The sequence below is a fragment of the Procambarus clarkii genome, chromosome 59, assembly GCF_040958095.1.
Source record: "Procambarus clarkii isolate CNS0578487 chromosome 59, FALCON_Pclarkii_2.0, whole genome shotgun sequence".
NCBI lineage: Eukaryota > Metazoa > Arthropoda > Malacostraca > Decapoda > Cambaridae > Procambarus > Procambarus clarkii.
Window position 1 is genome coordinate 24,338,905 of NC_091208.1, and position 24,169 is coordinate 24,363,073.

The 24,169-nt window shown below is 44.9% G+C and overlaps 1 protein-coding gene across 2 annotated transcripts in view; it reads right to left on the minus strand.

Moving 5' to 3' along the window:
* Positions 1-2,484: 2,484 nt before the first annotated feature.
* LOC123768223 (putative ATPase N2B) overlaps positions 2,485-24,169 on the minus strand; it is a 67,487-nt gene continuing 45,802 nt past the window's right edge. For both annotated transcript variants that reach the window (XM_045758674.2, XM_069307045.1), the window contains 2 exons: positions 10,954-11,094; positions 2,485-2,912 (listed from right to left, as the gene is read on the minus strand). In XM_045758674.2, coding sequence (XP_045614630.1) covers positions 2,658-2,912; positions 10,954-11,094 — 396 coding nt within the window. In that variant the 3' untranslated portion in view covers positions 2,485-2,657. The remainder of the gene's footprint in view (positions 2,913-10,953; positions 11,095-24,169) is intronic.

Below are 24,169 nucleotides of genomic sequence, written 5' to 3' on the forward strand. Positions count from 1 at the left end.
TAACATACTGAAATATTGGTGCCACCAATATATAATAAATTTACTAATGGTGCCTGAAGAAGAAGAAGTTGAAAAACCATTACAAGAGCTATTAACTTAGTCATCAAAGTACAATACAGTTTACCTGGCCATCTATAATTTTCATGCACAAATTTGCACGATTAAAAAAAATCCTCTTGTGTAAATAACAACACATCCTGCAGACATATTATTAGAAAAAGAGTTAACTATGGAAGACTTGGCCCAGAGCAAGTCAAACCAATACTGGAGTAAGTCCTTCATAATACTGTAATAGTACACGCACAAACCTCATACTCTGCTCTGTGCAGGTGTGTATGTACATGCACAAACCTCATACTCTGCTCTGTGCAGGTGTGTATGTACATGCACAAACCTCATACTCTGCTCTGTGCAGGTGTGTATGTACATGCACAAACCTCATACTCTGCTCTGTGCAGGTGTGTATGTACATGCACAAACCTCATACTCTGCTCTGTGCAGGTGTGTATGTACATGTACAAACCTCATACTCTGCTCTGTGCAGGTGTGTATGTACATGCACAAACCTCATACTCTGCTCTGTGCAGGTGTGTATGTACATGCACAAACCTCATACTCTGCTCTGTGCAGGTGTGTATGTACATGCACAAACCTCATACTCTGCTCTGTGCAGGTGTGTATGTACATGCACAAACCTCATACTCTGCTCTGTGCAGGTGTGTATGTACATGCACAAACCTCATACTCTGCTCTGTGCAGGTGTGTATGTACATGCACAAACTTCATACTCTGCTCTGTGCAGGTGTGTATGTACATGCACAAACATCATACTCTGCTCTGTGCAGGTGTGTATGTACATGCACAAACCTCATACTCTGCTCTGTGCAGGTGTGTATGTACATGCACAAACCTCATACTCTGCTCTGTGCAGGTGTGTATGTACATGCACAAACCTCATACTCTGCTCTGTGCAGGTGTGTATGTACATGCACAAACCTCATACTCTGCTCTGTGCAGGTGTGTATGTACATGCACAAACTTCATACTCTGTGCAGGTGTGTATGTACATGCACAAACCTCATACTCTGCTCTGTGCAGGTGTGTATGTACATGCACAAACCTCATACTCTGCTCTGTGCAGGTGTGTATGTACATGCACAAACCTCATACTCTGCTCTGTGCAGGTGTATATGTACATGCACAAACCTCATACTCTGCTCTGCAGGTGTGTATGTACATGCACAAACCTCATACTCTGCTCTGCAGGTGTGTATGTACATGCACAAACCTCATACTCTGCTCTGCAGGTGTGTATGTACATGCACAAACCTCATACTCTGCTCTGTGCAGGTGTGTATGTACATGCACAAACCACATACTCTGCTCTGTGCAGGTGTGTATGTACATGCACAAACCACATACTCTGCTCTGTGCAAGTGTGTATGTACATGCACAAACCTCATACTCTGCTCTGCAGGTGTGTATGTACATGCACAAACCTCATACTCTGCTCTGTGCAGGTGTGTATGTACATGCACAAACCTCATACTCTGCTCTGTGGAATATCCTGAATAGTAATATGCAACATTTATCTGCATTTCAATTTATAACTTTATACTGTCTACCAATAAGGAACAATATACTTAGTTACAATATACAGTACTAAAAAAATAATTAAATCCTAGTAGAATAACTGTAAAAAGAATTCTACATAATACAGTATTCAAATATAATATGAATTCACTATTTACAAAAAGCTATAGGAAGTATGATTTATAGCAATACTGTATAGTATATTCTCTAATCAATAATATCTCTATCTCTCCCTCTCCCCCCCCCCCCTTCATTAAAGAAGTTGTTCACAACCTCACGACAACTGTTCATGACCTTTGTGAGAACAAAGTCAGAATATGCATCAGTTGCATGGTGCCCATATCTTACAAAGCACATAAACTGAAAAAGATGCAAAGGCATGCAGCTAAATGGTTTTGGAACTGAAAGACGAGCTATGCCAGAGGTTAGAGACATTAAATATGCCAAAGATAGAAGACAGAAGAGAAAGGCGATATGATCATACAAATTAGCAACAGGAATTGAAAAATTGATGAAGAATCCTTGAGACCTGCAACTTCAAGAAAATGAGGTCACAGATTTAAGCTAAATAACAAACCTGCTAAAAAAATTAAACAATTCACTTTTGCAAACAGAGTGGTAGACGGTTGGAGCAAGCTAAGTGTGGTGGAGGCCAAAACCATAAGTAATTTCAGTGTTATGTGACAGAGCTGGGAAGACGAGACATGACGAGTCAAGCTCATCCTGTAACTACACTTAAGTAATTACACATGCACACACACTCAAAAATTCCTAAGCAGTTGTCAGTGTCAAACTATGTTGTGATAAAAATTGGCTAAGAGTTTGTGGTGTATTCCTATGAAACTACATTAATTTAATGTTAATTAATAAATTACTACCTTAATTTTTCAGACATGTATATACATATATGTACCTGTATTACTCATTATTCATCAGTGTAACAAAATACTCTATCAAATATACTTCAAATGCATTTGTAAAATTTATAATTACAGTAGTTAAAATATTTCTCCAGTATATCTATCTGGATGCGAAATATGCAATAAAAATGAACCAAAGCGACTTCATCGCTTTTGCGATTCATATTCTTGCCAGTATTCTTGGGTCATCATCTGCGAGAGGCGAGATATAGTGCGGTCAAAGGCAAACATCTCTTCTTCACCTGTGAATATATTTAAAGCTTTTGTACTCTGGCTTTTCTCCTGGAGTCCCAAGTCATCCATGAGCATAAGGCTTTCTTTGTCTACAAATTCTGAATGGCCCTCATCTCCCCTGAAGATGTGTGTGTGTGCAACATCACAGGTACATACAATCCGTGCCTGCAAATAATTTTGACAATAAATACAATTGTAGGTCCTTCACTTCATTGCCTCCCAAACTGATGAAATTGGGAAACAGGATAATGATTGTATGTACATAATTGCCCAGCTGATCTGTTGGCCATTAAAATGTTTCCTGGATACAAGCAAAGAAGAGGATCCCATTTCTCTGAGAAAAGTATAAAGGTAGGTCCTCTTTTTTCCTAGACAGAAATAACACTGGAACAGTTTTTTGTCAATGGGTAGAAACTATTATTTTCTAATTGCTAAAGCATACAAAGGCTAGAAAACCAGTATTGAATGTAATGAACAGCCAATTTCTGGGTGAGCCCCAGTGGCTCCATGAAGCTACTTTATGATAATATGGTGCCATCTACCAAGTTGCATCGGTTGTGGCGTTCTATAGGCCTACCGGGGACCAGCACTAAAATCTGGCTCCCTCATAAAGGTGCAGGAAGCAGTGATAGTTATTTTCACCATCACACTGGAGAAGCAACCAGAAAGTCAGCGAGTCGAAACAAACCACTGCTGGCTTCAATAGACACAGAAGCCTCGAAACCCTGCAAAAGAATTCTCTAACTATGGAAACAAATGATCAAATTCTCTTGCAACTAGCGTGAGCTTGTTTGCCCCACCTTCCCTATTCATTTGGGGGAAGTGGAAGGGAGGTAGACCACTGCCAGCCCAATGTTGGGAGAGGGTTTCCCAACATCAAGAAACTGGTCAAATTAAAGTGTCCTCTCCTAACCTACCAGAGGACCCAAAACAGAAAACGGGACAGTACGTCACTTTTGCGAGCCACTTCCATCTTCTAGCATGACAATTTTGGCCTTATGTAACTCATATGAGCAAAATACGATGTTCTTTGTAACAGGACAGGTTGGCCAGCCAGCCTCCCCAAGATCAGTTCTAGGGGGGAAAATTTAGGCAACAACCCAATGTTCTGGATAAAAGGTATGGGATCAGGGAGCCACTGGAGCTCACCCAGAAACTGGCCTTTCATTACATGCAACGCTGGTTTTCTGGGAAGAGCCCCTTTATGGCTCCCTAAAGTTAACTACCCCATGGAGAGGGAAAACATACAGGAACTCACCAGGAAGGAGGAAGCATCACAGGAGTCAAGACGAAGAGGAGAAACCCACTCAAGAGACACGGCCCAAGCCACACAAGTGCCCCAAGGCCTGGGAACATTAACCAGATGCTGGGCCCCCAGAAACCTGTTCGGCTTACAAAACTTCAACCCCCCAAATATCGCTTGCAAACACTTCTGACAGAGCAGCATACTTCTAAACATTATTAGACTGCAAGCTGGCTAGAATTAATAACACTTTAGATGACCTGAGAAAGATGAGTCTTGATACAGGAGGCCAAGAAAAAAGAATCGACCCACAAAGCATCCACTGAAGCAGAATCAGTGGCCCAAAGATAGCAGTGGAGAGTCTCCACCAGACACAGCACATGATGCACTGCCAACCGAACCAACCCAAGCATCAATGACCAAAGGACCTATCCGGAAACTAAATCATTAATTTTTTGCCTGATAAGGAGGAATAAACTACAAATGAACAAAATGCCCACCAGGGCCAAAAGAACAAAAACCCCTGCCTCTGGAGGAGAGCATGAAACCTCTCGTCTGGAGGCTAATCAGAAGAGCCGATTGGTTGAAGTGGGCTGCACTAAACCTCCCAATTCACCCCCATCCCCTCACCAAAGAAGTGTAATTACCTAAGTGTAGTTACAGGATGAGAGCTACGCTCGTGGTGTCCTGTCTTCCCAGCACTCTTTGTCATATAACGCTTTGAAACTACTGACAGTCTTGGCCTCCACCACCTTCTCACTTAACTTGTTCCAACCGTCTACCACTCTATTTGCGAAGGTGAATTTTCTTATATTTCTTCGGCATCTGTGTTTAGCTAGTTTAAATCTATGACCTCTTGTTCTTGAAATTCCAGGTCTCAGGAAGTCTTCCCTGTCGATTTTATCAATTCCTGTAACTATTTTGTATGTAGTGATCATATCACCTCTTTTTCTTCTGTCTTCTAGTTTTGGCATATTTAATGCTTCTAACCTCTCCTCGTAGCTCTTGCCCTTCAGTTCTGGGAGCCACTTAGTAGCATGTCTTTGCACCTTTTCCAGTTTGTTGATGTGCTTCTTAAGATATGGGCACCACACAACAGCTGCATATTCTAGCTTTGGCCTAACAAAAGTCATGAACAATTTCTTTAGTATATCGCCATCCATGTATTTAAATGCAATTCTGAAGTTAGAAAGCATAGCATAGGCTCCTTGCACAATATTCTTTATGTGGTCCTCAGGTGATAGTTTTCTATCTAGAACCACTCCTAGATCTCTTTCTTTATCAGAATTCTTTAAAGATTTCTCACATAATATATAGGTTGTGTGGGGTCTATGTTCTCCTATTCCACATTCCATAACATGACATTTATTAGCATTAAATTCCATTTGCCAAGTGGTGCTCCATATACTTATTTTGTCCAGGTCTTCTTGAAGGGCATGACAGTCATCTAAATTTCTTATCCTTCCTATTATCTTAGCATCATCAGCAAACATGTTCATATAATTCTGTATACCAACTGGTAGATCATTTATGTACACAATAAACATCACTGGTGCAAGAACTGAACCCTGTGGTACTCCACTTGTGACATTTCTCCATTCTGATACATTGCCTCTGATTACTGCCCTCATTTTTCTATCAGTCAGAAAATTTTTCATCCATGATAGAAGCTTACCTGTCACCCCTCCAATATTTTCCAGTTTCCAGAACAACCTCTTATGTGGAACTCTGTCGAAAGCCTTTTTTAGGTCCAGATAGATGCAGTCAACCCAACCATCTCTTTCCTGTAATATCTCTGTGGCTCGATCATAGAAACTGAGTAAATTCGATACACAGGATCTTCCAGATCGAAAACCATACTGTCTGTCTGATATTATATCATTTCTCTCTAGGTGTTCTACCCATTTAGTTTTGATTAGTTTTTCCAATACTTTCACTATTACACTTGTCAATGATACAGGTCTATAATTGAGGGGGTCTTCCCTGCTGCCACTTTTGTAGATTGGAACTATGTTAGCCTGTTTCCACCCATCTGCTACGATTCCTGTACACAGGGATGCCTGAAAGATCAGGTGAAGTGGAATGCTGAGCTCAGATGCACATTCTCTCAGAACCCATGGTGAAACGCCATCTGGGCCAGCTGCTTTGTTCTTACCGAGCTCCTTGAGCATTTTTTCCACTTCGTCTCTAGACACCTCTATGTGTTCTATGTTGTTCTCTGGAATTCTTATTGTATCTGGTTCCCTAAAGATTTCATTTTGTACAAACACACTTTGGAACTTTTCGTTTAGTGTTTCACACATTTCCTTTTCATCTTCCGTGAATCTATTTCCCATTTTCAACCTCTGAATATTATCCTTTACCTGCAATTTGTTGTTTATGAATTTATAGAATAGACCTGGTTCTGTTTTACATTTGTCCGCAATCCCTTTTTCAAAATTTCTTTCTGCCTCTCTCCTCACTGCCGTGTAGTTGTTTCTCGCATCTTTGTATCGCTGGTATGTTTGGGGGTTCGGCCTCTTCCTGTATTGATTCAATTTTTGTGTCTTTCGGTCTCTAGTCCTCTCGCAATTTCTATTGAACCAATCCTGTTTCCTAGTTCTGCATCTCTGTTTTGGTATAAATTTTTTTGTGCCTTTATCATATATTTCACAAAACTTGCCATACATCTCATTCACTTCCTTGCCTAGCATCAAGTCTGTCCAATTATACTCACTAAAAAAATTTCTAAGGTCACCATAATGTCCTCTCCTGAAGTCTGCTTTTTCAACTGCTTCAACCTCCTTATTTTCTTCCAGCTTATAACGCATTGCATACTTTATTCCCAAAAAGACATGGTCACTTTTACCCAAGGGAGGAAGGTACTGAATGTCAAATATCTCTTCCTCCTTCCTGGTAAATATCAAATCTAGCATGGAGGGAACGTCCCCTTCCCTCATCCTCGTAGCTTGTTTAACATGTTGATACAAGAATGTTTCCAGGATGAGGTCTACAAATTTACAGGTCCAAAAATCTTCTGTTTTAGCTTCATATGCTTCCCAGTCTATGGATTTCAAGTTGAAGTCACCGACTATCAACAGTCGTGATCTATCGTTATCCGCTCTCGCTATAATCTCTCTCATTATTGTTATAAGACCTTCACGTTTACTATCTAGCTCCTCCTTTGACCATGTGCTGCTTGGCGGTGGACTATATGCATTTATCATCATTAGTTTATCATCCTCATAGCAGATCTCTAGTGCTATTATGTCAACTTCTTGTGGATTGGCAGTCATTATTTCCTTCACCTTTAGGTGTTCTTTTACCAGCACAGCAACGCCACCGCCTTTCCTAATTTTTCTGTCCCGTCTCCAAATTGAGTAGCCCCTTGGGAATATGACCTCATTTAAAATTACATCTTCAAGTTTTGTCTCCGTGAGTGCAACAATGTCTGGTGTCTGCAGCTGTATTACATCACTTAACTCCAGTATCTTCGATCTCACTCCATCTATGTTGGTGTTTGCAATCTTCAGGAACTTGTTCCCCCTCTCCTTATTCTTCACTCCCCCTCTCTCTATTGATTTTGTTGGTTTGCCTTTATGTACCACTTTACTGGTTTGCCTACCCCTATCACTTTGTAGAAAAAAGAATTTATTTCTTCTTCATTCCTGCTCTCATTTAAATGTTTTGCCTCGGCGAGGTTCAGTTTCAGCTTCTCTCTATCTTCTTTTGAAAGATCTCGTCTTAACGACCACCCTTTCCCATCCTCATCCCTTTGCAATTTTCTAGCATTCCTTAGTACTTCTTCCATCTGTTTGGCACCGTTTAGGGTGATCCTCAAAGGTCGATCTTTCCCTTTTACGTACCTGCCTATTCTCCTGTAGTCGCACACATTCTCTCTGTTTGTAAGACCTTCCACGAGGCCAACAATTTTATCTACTACTTTAGCTTCTTCTACAGCTCTTTCTGACCTAGATGTTATCGCCTTTTCTTTGCAGCCAAAAATGATCAGGGACTTACTCCGATCAACTGTGTTTTGCACCAACTTCGGGTTAGATGCCAATTCTTTCCTCACTTCTAGCCTAATGTTTGTTTTATCTTGGTTGCTGCAGTGCTTGACTTCCTTTACTGCTTCTTCTATTTTTTCCTTCTCCTTGGCCACTTGTGCATAAGTGAGTTGCATATCTTTCTTGCACTGTTCTATTCCCTGTGTAACTTCCTCCATCTGTGCTGACAAAAGCTGTTTCTCCTGTTGAATTTCCTTGTCTAACCTATTGTAGTCATTTATGTTTAAATTTACTTTAACTTCTTCCAAAGCTATTTTTAAGAGTTTATTTTCTTCTTCCATGGCTTTGCAATTTGTTTCCAATTGATTCTTATCCTTGCGCAAGTCTTTCACTAAACCCTCAAGACATAAAACTTTGCTATTCAAATGGTCATTACTTTCTTTCAATTTACTAATTATTTCTACATGAGAGTTCACTATAGTATCTAAATTTACCAACTTGTTATGTAGACTGCTAATATCAATGCTTTCTTCATTGAATCCCTCAAAATCAAGCTCTGTTTTGTTTTTCCCCTTGCCAGTGGCCATCTTGAATGTTCTTCTCTGCACTGTAAACACTAGGGCAACTTTTTCTCATCCGATTTTTCACTTCCCTTAGCACTTTCCTGTTGTCTCACCTATTTTTCAAGAGCACTATACCTTTATGTTCTCTGGGACACCACTCACTACCATCAACCTGTACTACAATACTTAGGATTGTTGAAATATGCTGGAGCTCCTCTGCTGCAAGTGTTGACCCTAGGGGTGTCACCTTTTGAATCTATTGCATATATATATAGAGGTGTATTGCCCTCTAGGGGCTGCAGCCGCTGGGTAAGTTCAAATCCCCAGATGAAAGAACATATGGGTCTCCATACACAGCAAACATATGGGGGCATATTTCACTTGTGCACTCTCACAAGCTGTATTTGTTTTAATTTTATAGTTACTAATCAGTTGTAATTTAACACCTAGTAATATTGTAGTGAATGTCTACCAATCAATAAATGCCCGAAATGCTATGCATACTAGTGGCTTTAGGTATTGTATGTACTAGCTCTATCTATTAATCCAACATTATGTTTGTAACTAATCCTCTATGTACAGTATGTACTTTTACCTGAATAAACATTTGATTTTCATTTGATTTGATTTGATTTGAATAATTTCAATTGATAGATTATACAGTGGTACCTTTGTTCACAATCGTAATCCGTTTCCAGAGACATGTCGTCATCCAAAAATTCATTAACCAAAATGAATTTTCCTATAAGAAATAATGTAAATTGAATTAATCCATTTCACACCCCCAAAAATATTTACTTAAAAATACATTTTATACAGAATATTACTCATATTTTTCATACACAAAACAATCAGGTATACATATAAACCATAAATAAAATAAGTGAACATTTAACTGCACTTTACCCTTACTGAGGACCCTTGTTGGTGTATGGGAGATGTCGAGGAGGGAGAGAGGGAGGGAGGAGCGGTGTTGGTGTATGGGGAGGGTGTAGAGGAGGGAGGAGGAGGTGGTAAGATCGTCTCCTGTTCGTCTTAAACACTTTCGTATCTGCATCACTGGTTCCAGATTTTCCTTTCACACATTTCACTGCCTCTTATGTGGCAGCCAGTCAGAACCAGTCACTTAGTCACAAGTCAGTCAAGCATTCACAGTCAAGACCAGTCACAGGTGGTCATAACCAAAGACAGTCAAGCATTCACAACTGTGGGAGAAACCAGTTAGGGATTTAATCATTCAGTCATTTACAGTCATTTACAGTCAATCAGGTTTTCACAGTCAGTAAACAACAAGAGTTCAATGTCATGCAGTGTGCCTCATGATCCACTAGCTGGTAGCAACGAAGCACGTATTAATACCGTTCCGATGTGGCTGGGAGGGTACACCTGAGGGGGTCCGGTGTGGGGGATGGAGGTAGCGGGGAGGGTCCAGTGGCGGTATGGGGGTAGCGGGGATGGTGCAGTGTGGGGGATGGAGGTAGTGGGGAGGGTCCAGTGGCGGTATGGGGGTAGCGGGGATGGTGCAGTGTGGGGGATGGAGGTAGTGGGGAGGGTCCAGTGGCATGATGGGGGTATGGGTGTAGCGAGGAGGGTGCTGTGTGGGGGACGGAGGATCACCCCACCATCCATCCAGTCCCCCACCACCATCCATCCAATCCCCTCACCATCCATCCATCCAGTCCCCCACCCTTCATCCATCCAGTCCCTCCCACCATCCATCCAGTTTCCCCATCATCCATCCAGTCCCCATCCACTATCCATCCAGTCCCCCCCTCCATCATCCATCAATCCACCCCCACTATCCACCCATCCAGTTCCTCCCTCCCTCCATCCATCCATCCAGTCCCCTCACCATCCATCCCCTCACCATCCTGGGACCCATGTCATAATATATAATAAGAAGTTTACTCTTCAGAAAACAAAAAAAAAAATGGAAAAATAATGAAATTCTTTACAAAGAATTCAAGATCGGTCGTCACTATGCGGGATAGACTTGTAAACAAACTGAGAGCGCCTCGCCACCGTGCCCCCAGCATCACATTCTCCTTCAACCCATACATGTACGAAGACATCGTCGTCCAAGTAAACCATCGTGTATCAATTCAAATTTTACGACGAATTTGACGTCGTAATCCAAACATTTGTCTTCTAGAGCAGTCGTCAACCAAGGTCCCACTGTATATATAAATAACAAACCCCCTCCCCCAGAATGTGTTGGAAATGATTTGTGGGAATAAAATCATACAGTCCACTTTAAGCATCATACAGTCTGCTATTGACATAAATAAATTACCACAAGAAATAAACTACTACATAAATATAAATTAATAAATTGTAAATAAATCAATAAATCCCACAAGTCAGTTTTTCCCCACAACAATATTTTTAGATAAAAACATGATTACTTGCTTTACCTTGTTGTCATAAAATGTATCAATGAGTGTGATGAATCGTCTAGCCTGGCTCTTGGACCTCTGATTCAAGACGGGAATATCTCTGATGAAGATGGTGTGGAACACGTGGCACAGCTGGATGTAATCACAGGCACCAAGGGGCTAGAAAATAGAGAAAATTTCCTTTATCCTCCATTAATAAGTACAGTATACAGTATGCATATATAAAGGAAAATTAAATACAGGTTGTCTTATCTGTCATTAAACCTGTTTAATTATATAATTTTTTTTAATAACTGGCTATTAATACAATTATCACACACACAATGCCAAGTGCGTGATGCAGCACACACAAGAGGTTAGAGGCATTAAATATGCCAAAACTAGAAGATAGAAGAAAAAGAGGTGATACGATCACTACGTACAAAATAGTAACAGGGATTGATAAAATCAATAGGGACGATTTCCCGAGACCTGGAACTTCAAGAACAAGAGGTCATAGATTTAAACTAACTAAACAAAGATGCCGAAGAAATATAAGAAAATTCACTTTCGCAAACAGAGTGGCAGGCGGTTAGAACAAGTTAAGTGAGAAGGTGGTGGAGGCCAAAACCGTCAGTAGCTTCAAAGCGTTATATGACAAAGAGTGCTTTGTAGATGGGACACCATGAGCGTAGCTCTCAAACTGTAACTACACTTAGGTAATTACCTAACATACTTCTCAGAAGTCATCACCGAGAAGAGCTCCATGGTTTTTAGAGACTTGGGGAAAGATAGCAGTCCTTAACCACCATGCTGCTCGGCCTTAAAATATGACATTCCCATGGTGCCCCGAAAACAAATTCTTTGCAAAAAATTATTTTCTCTTCTTGTATTGTTAAAATGCAGTCTCTGATCACAGAAAACTAAAAAAAAAAATACTGTATGTGACATACTTTAGCCGTGATAGAGATGAGAAGTTGAGCAAATTATGGGCACTGAGTGATGAAGCACTCTGGGACATGCGACCCCGCCACTCGGTGGGGCAGCAGTTGCCGCGAATATAATTTTTCTTAATTACTGTATTTTTATCTCATTCGTTTCTTCTCTGTTTTTTTGGTGTAATATTATTCAATTTGTGGTATTTTTTATAGTTCAATGTATGGAACATCACAATGCTAAAAATTATGGGGCTCACGTATGTGACATGTATATTATATTCTATGATCAATCACACAGTGTTTTTGCTGTTGTTACACTATATACACACACACACACACACGTTGTATATAACGACCTACATGTTTGTACACCGTAATGAACCACAAAGATCATGGGTTGAGTTTATATACACAGAACAACAATCCAAGGTCAGCCTAGCGGCCGACAGGGAGTGTGGCAGGGGCTGCCCCAAATACATTTTTACATAATTATTTCAGTGTCTGTGAATGGTTTTATATCTAGTTTTGCACTAATATTATTCAGTAGGGTATAATATATGGAATGTATATAGTTAAATGTGTGGAACTTCACAATTCTCAAAAATATGGAGCTCTTATATATTCACACATATATTCTTTGATCAACCAGTGTTCCTGTTGTTAATTCGCTATATATGCACGTTATATATATCACTAATCAACATTTATATGCACCATAACATATTAATAAGCAGTTCTGGTGAGTACGGTGATGAAATCAAAACACAGCATGGAGCCACAAGCAGACGACACCAGCAGTACCAAGATGCAAGACAAGGCCTCCAATATTCTACTCATCTCGCTATGACTGGCTACAAAACTGCCGTTATGATCACATTCCTGTCACAAAATCCCAAATATGAATCCATGTCCATAACAAAATGAACATTAGTGAAGGAACATAAGGTCATTTCATGATGCGTATTTGCAGGAAACAATGGCTGGCTGCTGTGTCTGTACCTCATGCTGTCAATATCATAACTAGCATTGTATTCACTGATACCTGAACATTGTACATAGTCTTTAGCACAGTTAGGGGTCATCTATGACACACTATCAATGCAAAATAATTTCAGTTACCTAATTTATTCCTCATTACTAAGTGTTGCTGTGACCCATAGTTGCACAGTGGTGGTGTGACCCATAGTTGCACAGTGGTGCTGTGTCCCATAGTTGCACAGTGGTGCTGTGACCCACAGTTGCACAGTGGTGGTGTGACCCATAGTTGCACAGTGGTGCTGTGACCCACAGTTGCACAGTGGTGCTGTGACCCACAGTTGCACAGTGGTGCTGTGACCCATAGTTGCACAGTGGTGCTGTGACCCACAGTTGCACAGTGGTGGTGTGACCCATAGTTGCACAGTGGTGCTGTGACCCACAGTTGCACAGTGGTGGTGTGACCCATAGTTGCACAGTGGTGCTGTGTCCCATAGTTGCACAGTGGTGCTGTGTCCCACAGTTGCACAGTGGTGCTGTGACCCATAGTTGCACAGTGGTGCTGTGTCCCAGAACTACACAGTGGTGCTGTGACCCAGACCTACACAGTGGTGTTGTGACCCAGAACTGCACAGTGGTGTTGTGACCCAGAACTGCACAGGGGTGCTGTGACCCAGAACTGCACAGGGGTGTTGTGACCCAGAACTGCACAGTGGTGTTGTGACCCAGAACTGCACAGGGGTGTTGTGACCGAGAACTGCACAGGGGTGTTGTGACCCAGAACTGCACAGTGGTGCTGTGACCCAGAACTGCACAGTGGTGCTGTGACCCAGAACTGCACAGGGGTGTTGTGACCCAGAACTGCACAGTGGTGCTGTGACCCAGAACTGCACAGTGGTGTTGTGACCCAGAACTGCACAGTGGTGTTGTGACCCAGAACTGCACAGGGGTGCTGTGACCCAGAACTGCACAGGGGTGTTGTGACCCAGAACTGCACAGTGGTGCTGTGACCCAGAACTGCACAGTGGTGCTGTGACCCAGAACTGCACAGTGGTGGTGTGACCCATAGTTGCACAATGGTGCTGTGACCCAGAACTGCACAGTGGTGCTGTGACCCAGAACTGCACAGTGGTGCTGTGACCCAGAACTGCACAGGGGTGTTGTGACCCAGAACTGCACAGGGGTGTTGTGACCCAGAACTGCACAGTGGTGCTGTGACCCAGAACTGCACAGTGGTGCTGTGACCCAGAACTGCACAGTGGTGCTGTGACCCAGAACTGCACAGTGGTGCTGTGACCCATAGTTGCACAATGGTGCTGTGACCCAGAACTGCACAGTGGTGCTGTGACCCAGAACTGCACAGTGGTGGTGTGACCCATAGTTGCACAATGGTGCTGTGACCCAGAACTGCACAGTGGTGCTGTGACCCAGAACTGCACAGTGGTGCTGTGACCCAGAACTGCACAGTGGTGGTGTGACCCATAGTTGCACAGTGGTGGTGTGACCCATAGTTGCACAGTGGTGCTGTGACCCATAGTTGCACAGTGGTGCTGTGTCCCATAGTTGCACAGTGGTGCTGTGTCCCATAGTTGCACAGTGGTGCTGTGTCCCATAGTTGCACAATGGTGCTGTGTCCCAGAACTGCACAGTGGTGCTGTGACCCATAGTTGCACAGTGGTGCTGTGACCCATAGTTGCACAGTGGTGCTGTGTCCCATAGTTGCACAATGGTGCTGTGACCCAGAACTGCACAGTGGTGCTGTGACCCAGAACTGCACAGTGGTGTTGTGACCCAGAACTGCACAGGGGTGCTGTGACCCAGAACTGCACAGGGGTGCTGTGACCCAGAACTACACAGGGGTGCTGTGACCCAGAACTACACAGGGGTGCTGTGACCCAGAACTGCACAGTGGTGCTGTGACCCAGAACTGCACAGTGGTGCTGTGACCCAGAACTGCACAGTGGTGTTGTGACCCAGAACTGCACAGTGGTGCTGTGACCCAGAACTGCACAGTGGTGCTGTGACCCAGAACTGCACAGTGGTGCTGTGACCCAGAACTGCACAGGGGTGCTGTGACCCAGAACTGCACAGTGGTGCTGTGACCCAGAACTGCACAGGGGTGTTGTGACCCAGAACTGCACAGTGGTGCTGTGACCCAGAACTGCACAGTGGTGCTGTGACCCAGAACTGCACAGTGGTGCTGTGACCCAGAACTGCACAGTGGTGCTGTGACCCAGAACTACACAGTGGTGCTGTGACCCATAGTTGCACAGTGGTGCTGTGACCCAGAACTGCACAGTGGTGTTGTGACCCAGAACTGCACAGTGGTGTTGTGACCCAGAACTGCACAGTGGTGCTGTGACCCATAGTTGCACAGTGGTGCTGTGACCCAGAACTGCACAGGGGTGCTGTGACCCATAGTTGCACAGTGGTGCTGTGACCCAGAACTGCACAGTGGTGCTGTGACCCAGAACTGCACAGTGGTGTTGTGACCCAGAACTGCACAGTGGTGTTGTGACCCAGAACTGCACAGTGGTGCTGTGACCCAGAACTGCACAGTGGTGTTGTGACCCAGAACTGCACAGTGGTGTTGTGACCCAGAACTGCACAGTGGTGCTGTGACCCAGAACTGCACAGTGGTGCTGTGACCCAGAACTGCACAGTGGTGCTGTGACCCAGAACTGCACAGGGGTGCTGTGACCCAGAACTGCACAGTGGTGCTGTGACCCAGAACTGCACAGTGGTGCTGTGACCCATAGTTGCACAGTGGTGCTGTGACCCAGAACTGCACAGTGGTGCTGTGACCCATAGTTGCACAGTGGTGTTGTGACCCAGAACTACACAGGGGTGCTGTGACCCAGAACTACACAAAGTTGTACCTGTCCGACATTATTAGGAAGGGCAGGGGCAAACAAATACACATTGATGCGCTCAAAGTTGTCCCCCATGTAAACCTGAACTACAGTAGATGTTTTTCCACCATTCAAGCAGCTGGACAGACAGAACTTATGCCACGCACCCAACGAAAAGAATGGACAGTCTGCCAACCAGGATGACTCTGGCACCTCGTAATGCACCCAATAAGGAAAAGTTGCGCCAAACTCAAATGAGGAAGGATCCATTACCAAGGCAAAATGTGGGTCATGCAGGGGTTAAGCCACAATGGTCTCCTGAACCTCCATAGGCAGGATGAAGGAGGCCGAAGCATAGGTGAACGGGGAGGAGCTGTACCCATATCAATATCTTACAGGGAGGGGGGATACAAAAACCCTCTCCCTGTAACAGCAAACTCCGTGCCGAGGGCATCAACACCCAAGCCCTTTAAGACAACAACTTTCCAGCCCCTGGATCCTCCATATCAGGACCCAGAACAGAGCAGTCCTCCAAATCCTCTGTCCCAGAAGAAAAGGTAGAGTCCACCAGAAAGGCTGGGAAGAAGGGGGGCTGCTGGTCAGACTCAGAAGCCCCTACAGGAGGAGCCGGTTCAAATGCCTCTGTCGCTGAACAGGATGGGGCAGTCACCGAAACTCCCTGAGTCTCGCCACTAGCTAAACCTTGCCCCCGACTCCAACACCATCAGACGTTTGGGAGCCGATAGCAGGAGAGGAAGGGGGGAGGAGCAGTACAAACAACAGGGGACGGCTGAGGGAGCATGGACAAAACCAAAGTCGAAGCGAATAACACCCCCTCAAGTCTGGATCCCTATAGCCAAAGAGGGGCAGCCGCTGGGCATCCGGAAAGGCAACCAACCAAGAGTATTGCAGTAACCTAAACCATGCATGCAATACTGATGCAGCCTGCACCCGATCAACAGTATTATAGAACTGGGGAAACTGGAGAACCAACAGCAAACACCACCTTACCTTGAGGTGCCTTACCTTGAGGTGCTTTCGGGGCTTAGTGTCCCCGCGGCCCGGTCAGTCGACCAGGCCTCCTGGTTGCTGGACTGATCAACCAGGCTGTTAGACGCGGCTGCTCGCAGCCTGACGTATGAGTCACAGCCTGGTTGATGAGGTATCCTTTGGAGGTGCTTATCCAGTTCTCTCTTGAACACTGTGAGGGGTCGGCCAGTTATGCCCGTTATGTGTAGTGGAAGCGTGTTGAACAGTCTCAGGCCTCTGATGTTGATAGAGTTCTCTCTCACTGGCAGGACTCCAGGTCAAAGGTGTCATCGACCCAACAGGCAGCATGACAAAGGCAAAAACTAGGAGTGTTACGCTGAGACAAGGGACAGAGCAACCTTCAAACTCACACGAAGCGAGATGAGACTCGGAGAACACATCCATTAGACCAATGAGCCCCAATGGGGGTTTCCAGGGCCCCTTAGGCTGACTGCTAAGGGAAGCCCAGGCAAGGTACTGCGAACCGGTTACCCCAAAACTACCAAAATAAAAGCTGAACCCCCTGCGACATGTACAATTACGGGGCCTAGCGGGAGACCACCAGAATAACAGAATGTGAACTATGACCAAGAGGCAAAACCCCCACCAGGCAAAATAAAAAAGAAAAGCAAAACCCCGCAATAGTACTACGGCGTCATAAGAACAGAATTGGCTATTATGATATTATAAGACAAGCTGCACAGTACCTTGTGCCCCAACCAGCGATGACACTACCTCCTACCCAAGGCCAAACAGCGGCTAAGCAAAACCCCAGCTGACCCTAAGGGCGGGCAATCACAGAGCAGCAAAACACCCTGCAGAGGTAGATCCTGAGCAACTTGTGGAAGGCAACCTCAAGCTGCAAGGACAGTACTTACAGGGCACCTAGGGAAGAAGGCCCTAGGCACATATAGCCCCAGTACTTCTTGAATTATTCCTGTCTCTCACACCACAACACTGCAGGACAACCCCACAAAGCACAGGTCTGCTAAGAATCAGGAACCAGAGTCGAACGACCGCCATTCAATGCATCAGCCTCAGAACTGAGGTTGGATAGCTTGCGCTGGGTTTGGGGCACCCCCTTCCCCCCTCCCGTGGAGGGGAAGCTGCACGGACAGGTGGCGCAGCAGTGGATGTAACATCATGCTTGTTTGCTTGTTTTCAGAGTGGGGAGTTCTGCTTAGCAGTTTGGCTTTCAGTAGTAATGTTCCACCAGTTTGGATCTGTTTTGGGATGCCTTCCTTTCTGAGTGCCTAACCTGGTAGATGACAGAATATAGAATGCTTCCAACCACATGGGGGTTTCTATAGGCCATTGTTTCTCGTGTTTCTCTGAGGGGGGTCAGGTTCTGCCTCATGGTTCCTGGTAGGCTTAGAACTCCATTCAAATTGACTGATGCCAAGTTCTAATACATACATATCAGCCCGGTATAGCTCTGGGGAGCCAGAGGGGCTCTCCATAAACACCAGCATTGAATGTTATGAAACACCATTTTCTGGGTGAGCCCCGTCAGTTTCCTGAAGCTATCTGAATTGATATAGTGCTACAGTGGTACCTCGGAATGCGATTGTCCCTGTATGCGAGGTTTTCGGAAGGCGAGCAGTATTTACTCCAAAAATTTGTCTCGGAAGGCGATGGTTACTTCGGGACGCGAGTTTGTTGATACGCGTACAGGCCGACCTAGCGCGTGGTGGTTCGGCGATCGTCGCCCCTCTGCCCCGCTGCCCCTCAGTTTACCATTGTCTCGCGCTCAGTGACTACCCCCACATCAATTCTTCTCGCGGATTTTCAGTGTTTTGTTGGATTTTTGGTGATTTGTCTATACAATTTGTTATTATATATCTCACCATGGGTCCCAAGAAAGCCAGTGGTAAGGATAAAGGCCAGAAAGCTCATGTGAGGATGACAATAGAGGAGAAACAAGAGATCATTCGGAAGCATGAGAACGGTACACGTGTTGTTGAACTTTGTAGGCAGTACAACAAAGCCACATCAACAATATGCACTATACTTAAGAAGAAAAATAAGATTATGAGTGCTAATGTGGCAAAAGGAGTAAGAACATTAACGGCACAAAGACCACAAATACTTGAAGAAGTGGAAAAGTTGTTATTAATTTGGATACACGACAAGGAGTTGAGGGGTGATAGTGTTTCGGAGGCCATTATTTGTGAGAAAGCCAGGGTGTTGCACGAAGACCTTCTAAAGAAGACCCCTGCAACGAGTGATGCAGATAAGAAAGAGTTTAATGGCAAGCAGGGGCTGGTTTGAAAAATTTAGAAGAGAAGTGGTATCCATAGTGTTACAAGGCATGGGGAGGCAGCCAGCTCAGACAAACCAGCCGCTGGACGATTTATTGACGAATTTAAAGAGTTTGCAGAGGCTGAGGGATACCTACCGCAACAAGTGTTTAATTGTGACGAAACAGGACTGTTTTGGAAAAGAACGCCTAAGAGGACATACATTACCAAGGAGGAAAAATCCTTGCCTGGACACAAGCCTATGAAAGATAGGTTTACGCTTGTGCTGTGTTCAAATGCGAGTGGCGATTTGAAAATCAAACCCTTGCTAGTGTATCATTCTGAAAATCCAAGGGTTTTCAAACAGTATAATGTGCAGAAAACCCGTTTGTGTGTGATGTGGAAGTTTAATAAAAAAGCATAGGGTCACTAGGCTTATTTTTTCGGAGTGGGTGAATGAAGTGCTGTGCCCTGCCATAGAAAAATATCTGCAGGAGAAACAATTGCCACTCAAAGCCGTGCTTCTCCTTGACAATGCTCCTGCTCATCCTCCAGGCTTGGAAGATGATTTGATGCCTCAATACAATAAATTCCTCACAGTTAAATTCCTTCCTCCTAACACCACTCCTCTAATTCAGCCTATGGACCAGAAAATCATAGCGAATTTTAAGAAACTGTATGAAAGGGCACTTTTCCTGGAAATGTTTTGAAGTGACTGAAGCCACAAACCTCACCCTCAAAGAGTTCTGGAGAGAGCATTTTAACATTTGTAGTGCTTTAAAACTCGTTGACAAAGCCTGGCAAGAAGTGACTCAAAGAACCCTGATCTCTGGCTGGAGAAAATTGTGGCCTGAAGGTGTGAGAGAACTAGACTTTGAGGGGTTTGAGCCTATAAATGATGCGCCTATTGTTGAGGAAATTGTTAGTCTAGGCCAGCAAATGGGCTTGGAATTGGATGGTGATGATGTGGAGGAGTTGGTGGAAGAACACAACGAAGAACTGACCACCGAAGAACTCCTAGCCCTTCAACAGGAACAGCAAGCCAACACAGCAGCGAATGATTCTGCAGTGGAGGAGGAGGTGGCAGCAGCACCAACAGCACCAGCGAAGTGTCCCTTCTGCAGTAATTAAGAAGGTGTGTCAGATGTGGGAAGAGATTCAAACAACTATTGAACAGACTCACCCAGAGAAAGCTGTAGTAGGCCGTTGTCTTAATCTTTTCAATGACAATGTGATGCCTTACTACAGAGAGAGCTTGCGAAGAAGGGAAAAGCAAGCTTTCCATGGACAGATTTGTGGTGAGGAAATCGAGCAGTGAGCCTCAACCAGGACCTAGTGGCACTCAGGTTAAACGTCCCAGGGAGAGCACACCAGAAAGGTCCTCACTGCCTGATGTGATTATGGAAGGGGACTCCCCTTCCAAACAGTAACTCCTCTCCTCCTCCCCCCTCCTCACCATCTTCCATACGCCTACAGCACTCGACAGCAAGGTAAGTAATAACTGGAACATAGTTTTGTAGGTTTACAGTATTTAGATGAATTAGGTAAATTAGGTATAAAAATTTAGTTTGATGTGGGGTTTTTGGGGTAGTCAGGAACGGATTAATTCATTTCCCTTTATTTCTTATGGGGAAATTAACTTCGGAATGCGAGTTTTCGGAAGGCGAGGCGTCTCCAGGAACGGATTAAACTCGCATTCTGAGGTATGCCTGTACATTAGAACACAAGCTGCAACAGCTCCGCCAACTGCCGCACAAGAAGATGCAACAGTATTGCGCATGAGATGCCGAGCAAGACAGGCCAAGAAAGAACGGACAACATAACCCAATCCGAAGCTGCTGAAGATAAAGAAAAGACGGAAAGACCGCCAAGTAAACTGCATATTGTTGCCGAAACAAAAACCGCAGGTAAGACATCAACAAAGAAGCCACCTGATCACAACACAAACGGTGATACACCTGCATCAGAAAAACCAGACACGGAGAGCAGAAGAGTAAATTGAACCAGCTCACCGGCCTGACCTGCGGAAAAGAGGTGAAGCCACGGAAAAATGCCTGGGTTCAGACACCAAGCAAGCAGCACCTGAAACCAAGGCTGGGTTTCCACCACCATGGAACCAAGAAAAGCATACTCCCCAATAGGATTCCAGCCAAGCTAGAACTCGGAGCAACAGCTGGACCAGGACAAAGATGTACAGGAACCCCCACCTTGACCAGTCCTGCCAAAAAGCATCAACAGCAGGCCTCGCAGATGGGAAATGGCACCACATACAATGGGAGATGCCGAGACTAAGCTGACGTTAAGAGGTCCACCTCCAATTGCCTCCTTTTGGCAAAGCCAAAGGAGGTAATCGGCATTGACCGTCCACTCCATCTACCTGAAGTGACCAACCCTAAAGGACCATGGAATGAAGAGAGACCCCCACCAGTGCAAAAAAATGAACCACGGGGGGAGCAGTCCGAATACAGCCAGAACATTGAGGCCTGAGGAAGCCTAATCCCCTGTATCACCTGCCACACTGTGCTGTGAGCTCGACTTAAGGAGAGCCCCAATGCCCCAGGCCTGGACTGGTGAGCACTGAACACAAACCCCCAACCGAGAGACTGGGAACATATCGAGTGAGGGGAAGAGGAAGGCATCATGGCACCAAACCCAGAAAAACCCGAAAAGGAAGCCGATAATGCAGCAATTGGTGCAAGGACACTGTGGAACGAACCCAGTGAACACAAGAGCGATGAAAGAACCCGCTCCGAAAATACCAGAACAGCCTCCGAAGCCAAACCCTTCCCAGCAGAAAACCAACAGAGCAAAGGTCAGGCTCCCGCACAGCTGCTTGAGCAACAGCCAACTGACCCAAGTCCCTCTCAAAAACAGCAGAAGGCGAGACTGCCACCGGAGGGAGAGGAAGGAGAGAAACGGACGCAGCCCAAGAACCCCACACTAGGTCCAGCCAAGACCGGCAGGGAGCCCACACCAACAAGCTGTCATGGCAGGGTGCCAGCCAGGGAGAGGCAGGAAACTCGGAATGCACCCAATCAGGGGAAGAGGAACCAAACTCAAACAAAACTGGATCCAACACAGAGGCGTAAACCGGGTCTCACATCAGCTATGCCCCAAGGGCCTCCCGAACCTCTACAGGGGTAAGCTGAGAGGAATAAAACCACCGAAAAGATGAATGGGTGTGTGGCTCACCAAGCCAGTCACCACAACCCCCCACCCAGCCACTCGCCACGACCCCCACCCAGCCACTCGCCACGACCCCCACCCAGCCACTCGCCACGACCCCCACCCAGCCACTCGCCACGACCCCCACCCAGCCACTCGCCACGACCCCCACCCAGCCACTCGCCACGACCCCCACCCAGCCACTCGCCACGACTCCCACCCAGCCACTCGCCACGACCCCCACCCAGCCACTCGCCACGACCCCCACCCAGCCACTCGCCGCGACCCCCACCCAGCCACTCGCCGCGACCCCCACCCAGCCACTCGCCACGACCCCCACCCAGCCACTCGCCACGACCCCCACCCAGCCACTCGCCACGACCCCCACCCAGCCACTCGCCACGACCCCCACCCAGCCACTCGCCACGACCCCCACCCAGCCACTCGCCACGACCCCCACCCAGCCACTCGCCACGACCCCCACCCAGCCACAGGAATTAATTAACACAGGAATTACTTCCTGTCTTAATGAATCCATCCAGTGATTGGTTAAGATTATATCTCTTAACTCATAAATTTTAAAGTGTTTGGTAAATAAAGTGCACTGTTAAGTTTTACCTATTTACCTATTTACTCAGGTACCTATTTACTGCTGGGTAACAGGAGCATCAGGGGAAAAGAAACTCTGCCCATCGTTTCTTGCCGGCGCCCAGGATCGAACCCGGGACCACAGGATCACACGGACAGAACTCGGCCGCTAGCTTCCGCCGGCTCTGCTATACTATGCTATCACTAGCCTGCTATACTATACTATCACTAGCCTGCTATACTATACTATCACTAGCCTGCTAAACTATACTATCACTAGCCTGCTATACTATACTATCACTAGCCTGCTATACTATACTATACTATCACTAGCCTGCTATACTATACTATCACTAGCCTGCTATACTATACTATACTATCACTAGCCTGCTATACTATACTATCACTAGTCTGCTATACTATACTATACTATCACTAGCCTGCTATACTATACTATCACTAGTCTGCTATACTATACTATACTATCACTAGCCTGCTATACTATACTATACTATCACTAGCCTGCTATACTATACTATCACTAGCCTGCTATACTATACTATCACTAGCCTGCTATACTATACTATCACTAGCCTGCTATACTATACTATCACTAGCCTGCTATACTATACTATACTATCACTAGCCTGCTATACTATACTATCACTAGCCTGCTATACTATACTATCACTAGCCTGCTATACTATACTATACTATCACTAGCCTGCTATACTATACTATCACTAGCCTGCTATACTATACTATCACTAGCCTGCTATACTATACTATCACTAGTCTGCTATACTATACTATCACTAGCCTGCTATACTATACTATCACTAGCCTGCTATACTATACTATCACTAGCCTGCTATACTATCACTAGCCTGCTATACTATCACTAGCCTGCTATACTATCACTAGCCTGCTATACTATACTATCACTAGCCTGCTATACTATACTATCACTAGCCTGCTATACTATACTATCACTAGCCTGCTATACTATACTATCACTAGCCTGCTATACTATACTATCACTAGCCTGCTATACTATACTATCACTAGCCTGCTATACTATACTATACTATCACTAGCCTGCTATACTATACTATCACTAGCCTGCTATACTATACTATACTATCACTAGCCTGCTATACTATACTATCACTAGCCTGCTATACTATACTATCACTAGCCTGCTATACTATACTATCACTAGCCTGCTATACTATACTATACTATCACTAGCCTGCTATACTATACTATCACTAGCCTGCTATACTATACTATACTATCACTAGCCTGCTATACTATACTATCACTAGCCTGCTATACTATACTATCACTAGCCTGCTATACTATACTATACTATCACTAGCCTGCTACTATACTATACTATCACTAGCCTGCTATACTATACTATACTATCACTAGCCTGCTATACTATACTATCACTAGCCTGCTA